The 12,798-nt window shown below is 37.4% G+C and overlaps 1 protein-coding gene across 4 annotated transcripts in view; it reads left to right on the forward strand.

The window, feature by feature from the left end:
• The window catches only part of BIRC6 (baculoviral IAP repeat containing 6), a 223,608-nt gene that overhangs the window by 28,980 nt on the left and 181,830 nt on the right, over positions 1 to 12,798 (forward strand). For all 4 annotated transcript variants that reach the window (XR_005531445.1, XM_039250287.1, XM_039250288.1 and 1 more), the window contains exons 4-6: positions 3,858 to 4,051; positions 7,230 to 7,341; positions 8,162 to 8,244. Coding sequence is in view for 3 of the 4 variants with exons in the window: in XM_039250287.1 (XP_039106218.1) it covers positions 3,858 to 4,051; positions 7,230 to 7,341; positions 8,162 to 8,244 (389 nt within the window). In the remaining variant the exon portion in view is untranslated. The remainder of the gene's footprint in view (positions 1 to 3,857; positions 4,052 to 7,229; positions 7,342 to 8,161; positions 8,245 to 12,798) is intronic.

The raw sequence follows: 12,798 nt of genomic DNA on the forward strand, positions 1-12,798 counted from the left end.
GGAGAATAACCATCTTCTTTGCCTGATGATCCAGTGACAAGAGGAGCCCCAAATTGCTGGGTAGCATCTGAGCACATAATTCAACGCAGCCATTGTACTCCTGGTAGACCACCTCTCCCTTGTGTTGTAGGACTGCTAGAGCTTAAAGCTAGAAAAAATTCTTTGAATGGGATATTAAATATAAATAGCAACCCTATTGGGAGAAACTGTAAGGTGGTTTTTTGTTTTGTTTTGTTGTGTTATTATCCTGTAAGGTAGAACCCCTCTTACAGTTAGTACCGAAAATGAGACTTTGGTAGGGTACTACACTATTTTTGTCAGACCAGCTCCTTCTGGATGATATACTAGTCAGTTTCATGGGCAAGAGCCATCGCTGTGTTCTTTCTTGGTCAAAAGCAAAGTTGTGCAGAATACTATGATAGTGCATAAGCCATTCTCTTAGTCCACAGGTAGTGGTTTCATATTATAGCAGCAGCATTTTGGGCATAACACGTACGGGCCTATCTAGAAAACATATTTATTATAGTGAATACAAATTGATGCCTAATCCATGGCTCAAGAAATCCAATATAATCTACCTGTAATCAGAGAGCTGGCTATTCCCCCTGGAAAATGGTGTATATTGGTAGCTCAGCTTTAGTATCTGCTGTTGGTAGATTAGACAATGAGTAACCACTGTCGCCTAGTTAGTCTTGGTGTGGGGAAGTTTATGTTGTACCTGTACATACTCTCCATGTCTATTGGCATGGCACTTTGCATACAGGTCCATTGAGCAAGCATTGGAATGGCTATGGAGAGAGGGTAAATGACATTAATACAATGTATATAATTTGTCCATATCCTCAGGAATAGATTTTTTAATGAGATTTGTGTATTTCATAAATATTTTCACATTCTATGTTTATTTTAAGAGGTTTGTCCGTAAACCTTTACCCATGGCTGCAATCCTGATGTTTCCAAATGCCTGACCATCCAGCCAAAACATTAGCTACTGTCCGTTAATCAGTAAGGATCTTCACTTATGGGCAGTACTCAATCCAGACAAAAAGAACAGCCAGTATACTGGTTGAAGCTCCACCCACTGGGAAGATTTGCCTTCACTACTGTCTTGATTGGGGTTGTAGTGTTGGAGCCATCACTTTAGAGTGGTACGGATGTGTAGAACCATCTGTAAATCAGAGCCAAGGTTTTTCTTCCACAATTAACTCATAAGTTCTCTGTGAAGCCAACAATGCTGGATAAGACTAGATTATAACAAGAGTAGGTGTTGAAGAAGTCTCAGTTACTTGCTTATTCAGTTCGTCCAAAACTGGCCTTTTGGACTTTCTCAAGACTGATTTAGAAATCACCTAATGAAGGAAACTTGTCTTTTGTGCCCAGTATTATGGTTTGGTGTGTCAGATAACATCTAGTTTGTGTTGGGCAGCTCTGATTGCACAGACATATTTCATGGATTGGTGTTAATTTCTGTCAGGACTGGGAAACCAGAAACTGTTCTCACAAGAAGTTATTTACAGGAGAGGGTCTGTCTTTACCCTAACATTTGTGCTGGTGGTTGTCCCAGTGCAGCGTGCCAGATAGGCCTTTCAGGATCTTTACTTGCTGCACACACTTCTTCTGTCAGTGAACATGCTCACTGAATACCTCGTGGTTCAGCCGGGACCTGCTGCAGAGCTTATTGTTTTGTGCCTCATGTATTCTTTGAAAATTGAGATAGAGGAGCACACTCAAATATGCTGACTATTGGATCCAGAATCCAGTTAGGCCTACTGAGCATTGTGCCTCTTTTTCAGTATTTGCTTCTGTAAGTTGAAGGAACGTATCTTTCGCCTTGGAGGAAATATTCTGACATGCTCAGACCACTGGACCTCCAGAAACTTCACAGAGGCTATAGGACTTTTGAGTTTTTCTGGGCGTTATTGATCCTCTCTGGCTTTCTTATGTCTTAATAAGTAAGGCATGTAAGTTCCTTGCTGCTTTCACCTCATTAGGACCAATCAGCATGGTGCCATAGTGTGTTACAGCATGATGTGGTAGACAGACCATTGTGATGGTCTGCAGGATATTACGTGTATCAAGATTTCTGCAGACTCGATATGGTAAAGAGCATGAGATACAGTCCCAGGGTAAGACTGAAGCTAGGTTGTTACTGCCATATAAAAGCAGTCTACTTTTGGATGGTCCTTAAAAATTGGTATAAAGAGGATTTCACCAAACTGTATCCACCTACCAGATATCAAGGGATTTGTTGACTTGCTGCAGTAAACATACCTCATCTGGAACAGCAGCTGCAGTTGAAGTCACCTGATAGTTTATAATCCACAGTTTTCCTTTCAGCTCCATTTACATTTTACATAGGCCAAACAGGCCAGTTAATAAAGGTGAGATAAATGAAAATAAAGTTAAATGAAGGTGAGATAGTTTGAATTCCCCTGTACCTTCCAGGTTTCTTATAGTGGTATTAATCTGAGCAATTTCCTCAAGAATGTGGTATTGTTCTGGTTTAGTAGCTTTCTAGAGGAATGGAAGTTCTAGGTGCTTCCCCTTGGCCTTTCTTCCTTTGCTAGTTTTTAGAGAGGAATAGAGAAACAATGTGAAAAATTTTCTAGTTGTCTGTTTTTTATCTCTTCCAATTATGCATTTGGTAACTGGACAGATAACTACGAGACAGATGTGGGGATCCACAGAGCTCACTGAGACAGCTTTGGGGAAAAAACTGTTAATCACTTGACCACCACAAATCCCCACTTTCAGTAGTGGACCACAGTGATGTTTTACATCAGTTCAGTGCCACTGCTTTTTTTTTTTTTTTTTTTTTTTAATATTTTTATTTATTTTTAGGAGAGAGAGAGAGAGAGAGACAGTGTGAGCAGGGGAGGGTCAGAGAGAGAGGGAGATACAGACTCTGAAGTAGGCTCCAGGCTTTGAGCTGGCAGTCAGCACAGAGCCCAACGCGGGGCTCGAACCCACGAACCGTGAGATCATGACCTAAGCGAAAGTCGGACGCTTAACTGACTAAGCCACCCAGGCGCCCACCACTGCTTTGTAGTACCTGAATAATCACAATATTTTCTATTTTCTCATAGACAGTGACTATGGAGAATGTCTGTCTACATGTACTTTTGCGGGTTTGGAGTGTGCTTTACAGTGAAGTGAGGCAGTATTATATCCTTTCTCAGGAGATTCAGGCAGGAGGCTCTGGACTATGAATGGGTTCTATAAACAAAGTCAGAGGCTTTCAATTTCTGTCTCTCTGTCTCTCTCTTTAGTAATTAAAGTCATGTCTCTGTCCACAGGTTTTTCTAGTTAGATAAGTAATAATTTAGTGCGCTGTCTAGAATGTTTAAGACACAGTGGAACCATAGGTGAGCAGGGATAAGATGGTCTTGGAATCCAATTCTGTGTAACTACCAGATCCATGTCTTTAGTTATTTTGCCAAATTACGCTGACAACAACAAATACCTAAGAGTCTGCTAAACTGAAGTAAATCCTCATATGCTCAGTAGTGATACACTATACAAGTATATTCTTATGAATGGATATGTTTGAGTGCCTAGTATGTGCTTAACATTGTAAATGGGCTGGAGGAATATGAAAAACAACAGGTGATTTTTGTAGTTCTAAATTGTTGATGCATACGTAAGAAGATGTGCTACCATCGGGTTCTAAGCTGTCTTTTTCTAATTGAGATTTCATTTTTTTCTATCATTGCAAGTTTCTGCTTTAAATTATGAGTTAATGGAGTACACTGACATGAGACTGATGAATAGTTCTTTGTTTTATAATGTATAAGTTATGGTTTTGGTTTAAACTGTTGAATGCATTCTCTTTTGCTTACACTCCCATTTTATTTCAGTGGGCCACAGTTACATTTCATCTTCCTCATCATGTGTTGAAGTCCGTTGCCAGTGCCATTGTGAATGAACTCAAGAAAATAAATCAAAATGTTGCTGCCTTACCTGTGGCGTCCTCAGTGATGGACAGATTGTCTTACCTCTTACCTAGTGCTCGTCCAGAACTTGGAGTGGGGCCAGGCCGTTCTGTGGACAGGTATAACCCTTGCTTATGAAGAGATGTGACAGTGAAATTGAATTGATTAGGTTTTTGGATTAACCAAGAATAACAAAAATTTAATTGTGATTGAAAATGTATTTCAAAATAATTTTGAAAACCATTCAGATCTCCATATCAAAATACTGAAGTGAATTAGTATTTGAATTGCTATTAAATAATTTCTTTTGGTGCCTGGAAGGTATTTAAAGAGACCATAAAACTGTATTTGAAAATTCCAGCCCTGTACACAGTAAGTATTTGAGTCCACTTAAAAATATAATTAATCAACACATAAGAATATTTTGCCTGGTTGAAATTTCGTGACCTTTGAGAAAATTTTCATAAATTGAACAGCCATGCCAGAATCCATGTATAGGAGCCATGTATTATTTCCTACTTAATAGATGAGAAGAGTTGAAAAATCAGTTAGGGTAATATTGAATTACAGGTTCTTTGCCTCCTCCCCTGGGTTTAAGTACTTCACAAAAACCCTACTCTGGCCATTATTTTCTTCAGTAGAGACTCATTGAGGTCCCTCTGTGTAAAACTAATTAAAAAGTGAGTAATATGTTCATTTAAACGTTAAATTTGAAATAACATTTAGCAGGTTCTTACTAAAAGTACTGACGTTTAGAAATGTTGTAAGGAAATATTAAATCTAACAATTTTGATAAGTTCTCATTTGCCTTCCCATGTACGGGGAAATTTTTACATTTTCATTGGATGTGAATTATAACTTCCTATGCTTTTTTTCTGAAGTACATTTATAAATAGTACATACTAATGTTAACAAACCCACTACTGAATAAATTTAGCTTTTAACTTCTATTAAGTGTGGTTCTTAGATTAGTTTGCAATATTTATTAGCTTATCCCTTGGTAAACTTGAGACTTTTGCTTAATCAGTTGACTATTTTATTGTTGTTTAGTGATTCTATTATATAAATAACTTCTTTTGGATGTTAACATTTGGGAAGGATTTTTATATTCTGTAGTAGTATTGCAATCTCTGTTGGGTAAAATGTAGAGTCTGTGATTTATAATCTGAATAGCCTTCAGGTAATAGGTGCTATGACTGTCATTAAAATATTCCTTAGACTAGATCTGGGGAGGGGAAAAATATGTACCTGGAATAAGTATTTCTTTTCCTAGAGTTACGCCTATCTTAAGATTAGAAAACAGCCCTTCAGAGCTATTTTCTTTGCAAACAGTAGCTGGGTTTCTAAAGAAATGCATGCAAGCTATGGTAAATGTCTAATTTTAGGAAATGCATTCACTGGATAGGATATTCAGTGTTTCTGGAGGTGTTTAAATGTCTCAAAATACTAATTTTGATATAGTCTGTGCTATTTTTTTCAGTAAAAATGCATCTAAGAACCTCATGAAGATGTTCATGAACTGAGATCTGTTGGAGGTTTGAGTCAGGGTCTGTTAGATGCTGTTATTCTTTTGTTTGGTAATATAAGTAAGTGGACAGTTTTCTGTCTGACACAAATCCTGAAGACATCTATAGCCTGTAAACAATAAGGCTTTTCTAACCCAACAACTTTGTTTTTTCCCCCTTTTCTTTTTTAATTTAGAAAGAGAGAACAAGCAAGTGGGGGAGAGTTGGGGGGGGGGGGGGAGAGAGAGAGAGAGATTCTTTTTTTTTTTTTTTTACTTTTTAAATGTTTATTTATTTATTTATTTATTTATTTTTACAAATAGTTTATTGTCAAATTAGTTTCCACATAACACTCAGTGCTCATCCCCATAAGTGTCCTCCTCTATGCCCATACCCCCTCCCCCCCACATCCATCAGTCCTCAGTTTTTGTCAGCATTCAAGAGTCTGAGAGAGGGAGATTCTTAAGCAGATTCCACGCTCAATGTGGGGCTCAGTCCCATGACTCTGGGATCATGACCTGAGCTAAATTCAAGAGTCAAATGCTTAACCAACTGAGCTACTCAGGTACCCCCCCCCCCTTTTTTTTTTAACCAGAACACAACTATGAGGTAAACCTAAACTCACTGGCAATAGTATAAGAAATTATGTGCTAATTTAAGACAGAATTTAGAGAAAAGTATTTTTCTTGTCTCACTGTGATGACCTTTACCACTTTCTCTTTTTTCCCCCCTTCCTGTTACCATTTGGATTTTTGTATTTGGAAGAATAACCTTTGCTTACCAGTTCTTTCTTTCTTGAAGCCATTTAGATTTTTTCTAAATTTAGTATTATTCTTTAAAAAAAATAGTCTAGGTTGGGGTACCTGGCTGGGTTGGTTGGTAGAGCATGCGACTCTTGATCTTGGGGTTGTGAGTTTGAATCCCCACATTGGGCATACAGCTTACTTAAGAAAGTAAATTAAAAAAAAAACAAACTCACTTTAAAAAAGTCTAGGTTATAGGTTTAGTCATAGTGAACTAATATATATATATATTTTTAATATTTTTATTTATTTATTTCTAGGAGAGAGAGAGAGAGACAGCGTGAGCAGGGGAGGGTCAGAGAGAGAGGGAGTCACAGACTCTGAAACAGGCTCCAGGCTCTGAGCTGGCAGTCAGCACAGAGCCCGACGCGGGGCTGGAACCCACGAACCGCGAGATCATGACCTAAGCGAAAGTCGGACGCTTAACCGACTAAGCCACCCAGGCGCCCCAAGAACTAATATATTTTAATATGAAAACATATATGAAGATTTCCCTTTTTGATAATTCCCTGGAAGGTACAGCTTTCCTGGAAAAGGTTTTCTCTGGAGAAAGAACGGAAGGAAAACTGCTTCCTACTTAAAAAAGTTTTTTTTAATAGAAAATACTTTTTCAACAATGTTGAGATAAAACCACTGTTCTTTGGTTGTGGTTTTATCTTTATGTAAAACTTGGCACATGACGAAAGCATATACTTCTCTGTCTTTACATTTCTAGATTTTCTGTTCTTTGCTTGGTAATTCTGCAATATCTGTTAATTTAATCTACCTCTGGAATTATCAGTTGGTATCCATCAATCTTTTTGCCTACTCTGTTTAAGGGAAATGGCTAAAGGTGATAAATTTTAGTTTAAAATACAGATTTGAACTTGGTCATTAGTCCATTCCCAGTTGTTGTTGATAATTTAGTAAAATTTTTCTTCATTGTTAAATAGGAATATCACTATAATTTGATGCCTAACTTTGATTACATAAGGTATGTTTACTTTTAGATCATTGATGTATAGTGAAGCTAACAGACGGGAGACATTTACCTCATGGCCTCATGTAGGCTATAGATGGGCACAACCAGATCCCATGGCTCAAGCTGGATTTTATCATCAGGTGAAAAAGACTCAAGAAAACCTTTTTTTTCCCAGTATGCTTTTGTAGTCTTCAGTAAAATCATCAATATTTTAATACTCTTTCAAAAACTTACTTTAAGCAACCTTGCTGTGTGCTTTTGTTTTTGCATTTGTTTGAGTTGTTTTATTCTTATACGTTTGATCATCATACTGATTGGCTATCTCCTATGTCCTTTATTGTTTACAAAAAGGAAAAAAATATTTGTTACAAGTAACAGCTGAGTTAATGCTTCATAACTATTTTCTTTCAGATACCAGATATATTTTTTTAAATATATAGTAGTCATAGTCATATGATCTGTAGTCTTAGTAGGTGCTGAGTAAGTTGAGCTCAAAAATATTAATGTTTGTTTTCAGAAGTATATGTTAGTTCAGATTTTGATACATTATGTTATGTATATGGTAGCATTTTGTCTTCTGTGTCTTGAAGAATATGACACAAATTAGGTTCACTAGTTGACTTTTCTTTTTTACTTGGCTTTCTTGTGTGGTTGTGTGATACTCAGTTTTTAATAATAAAATCCGTTAGACTTCATTTCCTTATATGTTTGACTATATTTCAAATACTTTAGTAATACAGTAAGAAGATGCTAGATCAGAGATTGAGTATGTATGTGCCTCCATGTTTGATTTAGTGCTCATTTTTGGATGAAATATACTCACTATATTTTGGGGACCACTGTATAGGTTGTCTTTTCCTCAGTGTGGTATTTTACCTAAAATTATGAACCTTTAAAGACACATTTTTACTGAAGGTGATTTCAGTATTAAACTTTTTTGTCTTCTTTATAACTTTGCAGCCTGCCTCATCTGGAGATGATAGAGCCATGTGTTTTACTTGTAGCGTATGTCTTGTTTGTTGGGAACCTACTGATGAACCTTGGTGAGTTTTGATTTTTCTGGATGTGATAGCCTAAGTTAATCCTATAAGTAGGCTTTTAAACTTTCCTCTTTTCATTAGATACAAAAATATTCTTGCCTTTCTGCCATATGTATTTTTGCCTTTTGTCCTAAAGGGAATGAGATAGTGGTATGCTCTGTGATATCAGTTGGCGTATAGTAACTAAGATCTTTGACTTCATAACATCTACATGGGAGAAGTGCCAAAGAAATAGAATAAGGCTCTGAAACCAGAAGGCTGTGATAAACTAAGTTGATATAGCATGATTAGCTTCAGCAGTTTAATCTTGGTCTGCTGAGGGCCGCCTGTCATTAGGGAATCCACAGAGGAGGGCCTTATTAGTTACATTTTTTAAGGGTTTTTTAAAATGTTTGTTTATTTTTGAGAGAGAGGGAGCTTGAGTGGGGGAGGGTTGGAGAGAGAGGGGGGCAGAGGATCTTAAGTGGGTCCTATGCTGACAGCACAGAGCCTGATGTGGGGCTCAAGCTCACCAACTGTGATATCAATACCTGAGCAAAGTTGGACCCTTTAACTGAGCTGCCCAGACACCCCACAATTTACATTTTTAACTTTGAAGAAATTTTAGGGAGTCTGTGGTAATTTTGAATTCTAGTGGATGAAGCTTTAGAACTCAGTTAAACATTATGGGTGCCAGGGTGGCTTAGTTGGTTAAATGCCTGACTCTTGGTTTTGGCTCAGGTCATGATCTCATAGTTTGTGGATTTGAGCCCTGTGATGGTCTTTGTGCTGACTGTGGAGCCTGCTTGGGATTCTCTCTGCCCCTCTCCTGCTTGCACACTCTTTCTTAAATAAATTTATTTAAAAAGGACTTGGTTAAACATTAGAGATCATGTATTGAAACCTAATTTTTATGAATAACTGAGGCCCTATTAAAGAAATAGTAATAATAGTAACAAATATTTATATAATGCTGCTTATCACATACCATCCTATGCATTTTATATATATATTTTTAACTCATTTAATTCTCACATTAGCTCTATGAAATAGGTATTATTATCTTCATTTTAAAGGAGGGAACTGAGAATAGTTCCAATTTAATCCTTATAGTCACTCAGTGAGAGGAATTTTCCCACTGTAAAATAAAGAAAATAAATAAAGTTTGTTGGAGGGCATATGGCTAATAAGTGACCGAGCCAGGATTGGATTTGGTTTTAAGATGCATCATTTATTTTGTAGTAAAATTAGTGCGAGGTCTCTGGTTGTCAATCAGCTGATGTGAATGGGCTGAACTAGCTAAAGTCTGTTGGAGCGTGTACATGGATTCCAGCTTGCAGTGGGCTATAGGGCTGTACTGCATGAAATATCCACCTGTGGACTGGGAGTTGAACACGTACAGTTTTCAGTGTAGGTTAAGGTTCTATTTGGAACTCCGTCTTTTTCCCTAGAAACTATTTATGTATATAGAAACAGTTTAATTAATTAATTATATTATTAGAGGTAGAGAGAGAAAGAGAGGTAATGAATGTGAGTGAGGCAGGGGCAGAGAGGGAGGGAGAGAGAGAATCTTAAGCAGGCTCTGTGCCGAGCACAGGGCTCAATCTCATGATATGACCTGAGCCAAAATCAAGAGTTGGATGTTTAACTGACTGAGCCATCCAGGCACCCTGAGATATGGAAACCATGTTATTTTATTATTTTTTAAAATGTTCATTTATTTTTGAGACAGAGAGTAGGGGAGGAGGGGTAGACAGGGTGAGAGAAAGAGTCCCAAGCAGGCTTGGTGCCATCAGTGCAGAACCTGACACTGGGCTTGAACCCACTAACCATGAGGTCATGACCTGAGCCAAAATCAGGAGTTGGACGCTTAACTGACTGAGCTACCCAGGTGCCCCTAAAAACCATTTTTTACATTTATTTATTTTTAAAGTTTATTTATTTATTTTGAGAATAAGAGCAAGAATGGGGGAGTAGTAGAAAGAGAAAGGGAGAGAGAACCTGAAGCACAGAACCTGAGGTGGGGATCAAGTACACAAACCGTAAGATCATGACCTGAGCCAAAGTCATGAGTCATGCTTAACTGACTGAGCCACCCAGGCGCCCTAGAAACCATTTTATTGATTGATTTATTTTTTTAAGTTTGTTTATTGCAAGAGTGAGAGAGGGGCAGAGAAATAGAGAGAATCCTAGGCAGGCTTTTTTTTTTTTTGGCAGGCTTTATACTGTTAGCACCGAACCTGATGTGGGGCTCGAACACACAAACTTTGAGATCATGACCTGAGCCGAAATCGAGAGTCAGATCCTTTATTGACTGAGCCACCAGTATGCCCATAGAAACCATTTTAATGTGTCCTTTTAGTTTTTCAGGCTGATCCTCAGTTATTTAACCCACCTGAAAAATTATGTCATATTATGAAATATAAGTTTATTCAAAAATATTTTGATGGGGAGAATTGGTTCAGATTTTCACCTTGGTCCAACAATCAAGGATTCTACCTCTTATTTTGTCCCAGGATTCAGGATTCTTCAAATTTGAGCCATTTGTAGTATATTTGAGGGCCTGAAGACAGTGTTCTAAATGCGTATGTGGAAATATGATTGAAGACAGCTGGGAGCTGAGTCTAGGTATCTTCTGAATCTGTAAGGAAGAAAAGAGGGAAGACTTAGAAGTGGACAAGGTGACTCTCATATTTTGATGGTGGGAGTTAATAGAGCTACTTTGGAGGGAGATTAAAGTTTTTAGAAAATAAATTGAGCACACCTTGCTATCTGTTAATTCTACTTCTACTTATTTACCCCAGAAAACTAATTCCTCTTGTATGCAAAGAGGCATAAAATGGCTGGAAACTGCAGTTGTAAAACTGGAATCAACTTAAATACCTGTCAGGATGGAATAGCAAAACAGAATATGATATACTCATAAAATCTATTATCTAACAATTAAAAGGAATCAGTAGTTTGCTCCTTATTAATCACCTTCAGTAACTTTTAGGTATGTTATTATATCAAAAGATCTGTTGTAGAATGATTCATACAATAGTACTTTTTCTTTAAAATGAAAAAATCTAGAGGCGCCTGGGTGGCTCAGTCAGTTTAGCGTCCGACTTCAGCTCAGGTCATGATCTCATGGTCCGTGAGTTTGAGCCCTGCATCAGGCTCTGTGCTGACAGCTCAGAGCCTGGAGCTTGTTTCAGATTCTGTGTCTCCCTCTGTCTCTGCCCCATCCTGCTCATGCTCACTCCCTCTCTCTCTCTTTCTCTGTCTCTCAAACATAAATAAACGTTAAAAAAATGTTTTAAATGAAAATATCTTCATGTATAAAAATACTTTAGAAGTGTATGAAAGTGGTTATTTGGAGGCGGGAAAAGATGTTAATGGGATTGGATATTATAATTGAGTGATATTTAGCTTTATTTTATATAATAAATGTCAGTTGTGTGAATAACATTTTAATTAAAAAGTTAAAACTCAGGAAAGAATGATGGAAAGAGAAAAATACTTTTGGATTTAGCTGGGAGGGAATCCAATAGAAATATTTGCTTGAGGGTGCCATGTAAAAGCAATTATGTAAGACATCTACATATTGCAAATTGTCTAGGATTTATTATGGATATAGGTAAGTTGTAGGTGCCTTGTATAAAGAAATATGTTCACCCCAAGGAATAGCATTTTTATAAGTATAGTTTTCCTTTGTTTGCCATGGAAATTTTAAAAAAGCCTCTTTTTTTTGGTAGAGGCATCCTGCCATTTCAGATAATGCTGTCTAATTACAGCTAGTGAAAGTAAAAAAAGAATAACCAGAAACAAAGTAGTCACAAAGTTGGAAAGAAAAATTTCTAAGTGTTAAAGTTGATCCTGCTTTCAGTATTTGAGAAAATTATTTTTTAAGCTTTTTAAAAAAATGTTTATTTTTGAGAGAAAGAGAAGAGACAGAGTCTGAGTGGGGAAGGGGCAGAAAGAGGGAGATGCAGAATCCCAAGCAGGCTCCAGGCTCTACGCTGTCAGCACAGAGCCTGATGTGGGGCTCGAACTCTATAATCTCAAGATCATGACCTGAGCCAGAGTCGGATGCTTAACCGACTGAGCCAATCAGGTGCCCTGAGAAAATTCTTAAAGTCATCCTACTAGACCTGATCAGAAGTCTTAGTATTTTATTTTCATTAAACATATTAGAATTTTGTAGTGAACAAATTTAACATTTCTTTTTTGCTCTGTAAGTACTTATTAACAAAATACAGTCTGTGAATAGTATCTTTCTGTGTTTCTTTAAAAGAATTTAGAAAAACATTTTTTAATGTTTGCTTATTTTTATTTATTTAATTTTCCCCCATTTTTTTTCTGAGAGAGAGACAGAGAGAGAGAGAGAGAGACAGCATGAACAGTGGAGGGTCAGAGAGAGAGGGAGGGAGACACAGAATTTGAAACAGGCTCCAGGCTTTGAGCTAGCTGTCAGCACAGAGCCCCATACAGGGCTCGAACCCACGAACCATGAGATCATGACCTGAGCCAAAGTTGGACGCTTAACCTACTGAGCCACCAGGCGCCCCAGTGTTTGCTTATTTTTGAGAAAGAGAC

The sequence above is a fragment of the Hyaena hyaena genome, unplaced genomic scaffold (genome assembly GCF_003009895.1).
Source record: "Hyaena hyaena isolate Hyena2069 unplaced genomic scaffold, ASM300989v1 scaffold_362, whole genome shotgun sequence".
Taxonomy (NCBI): domain Eukaryota; kingdom Metazoa; phylum Chordata; class Mammalia; order Carnivora; family Hyaenidae; genus Hyaena; species Hyaena hyaena.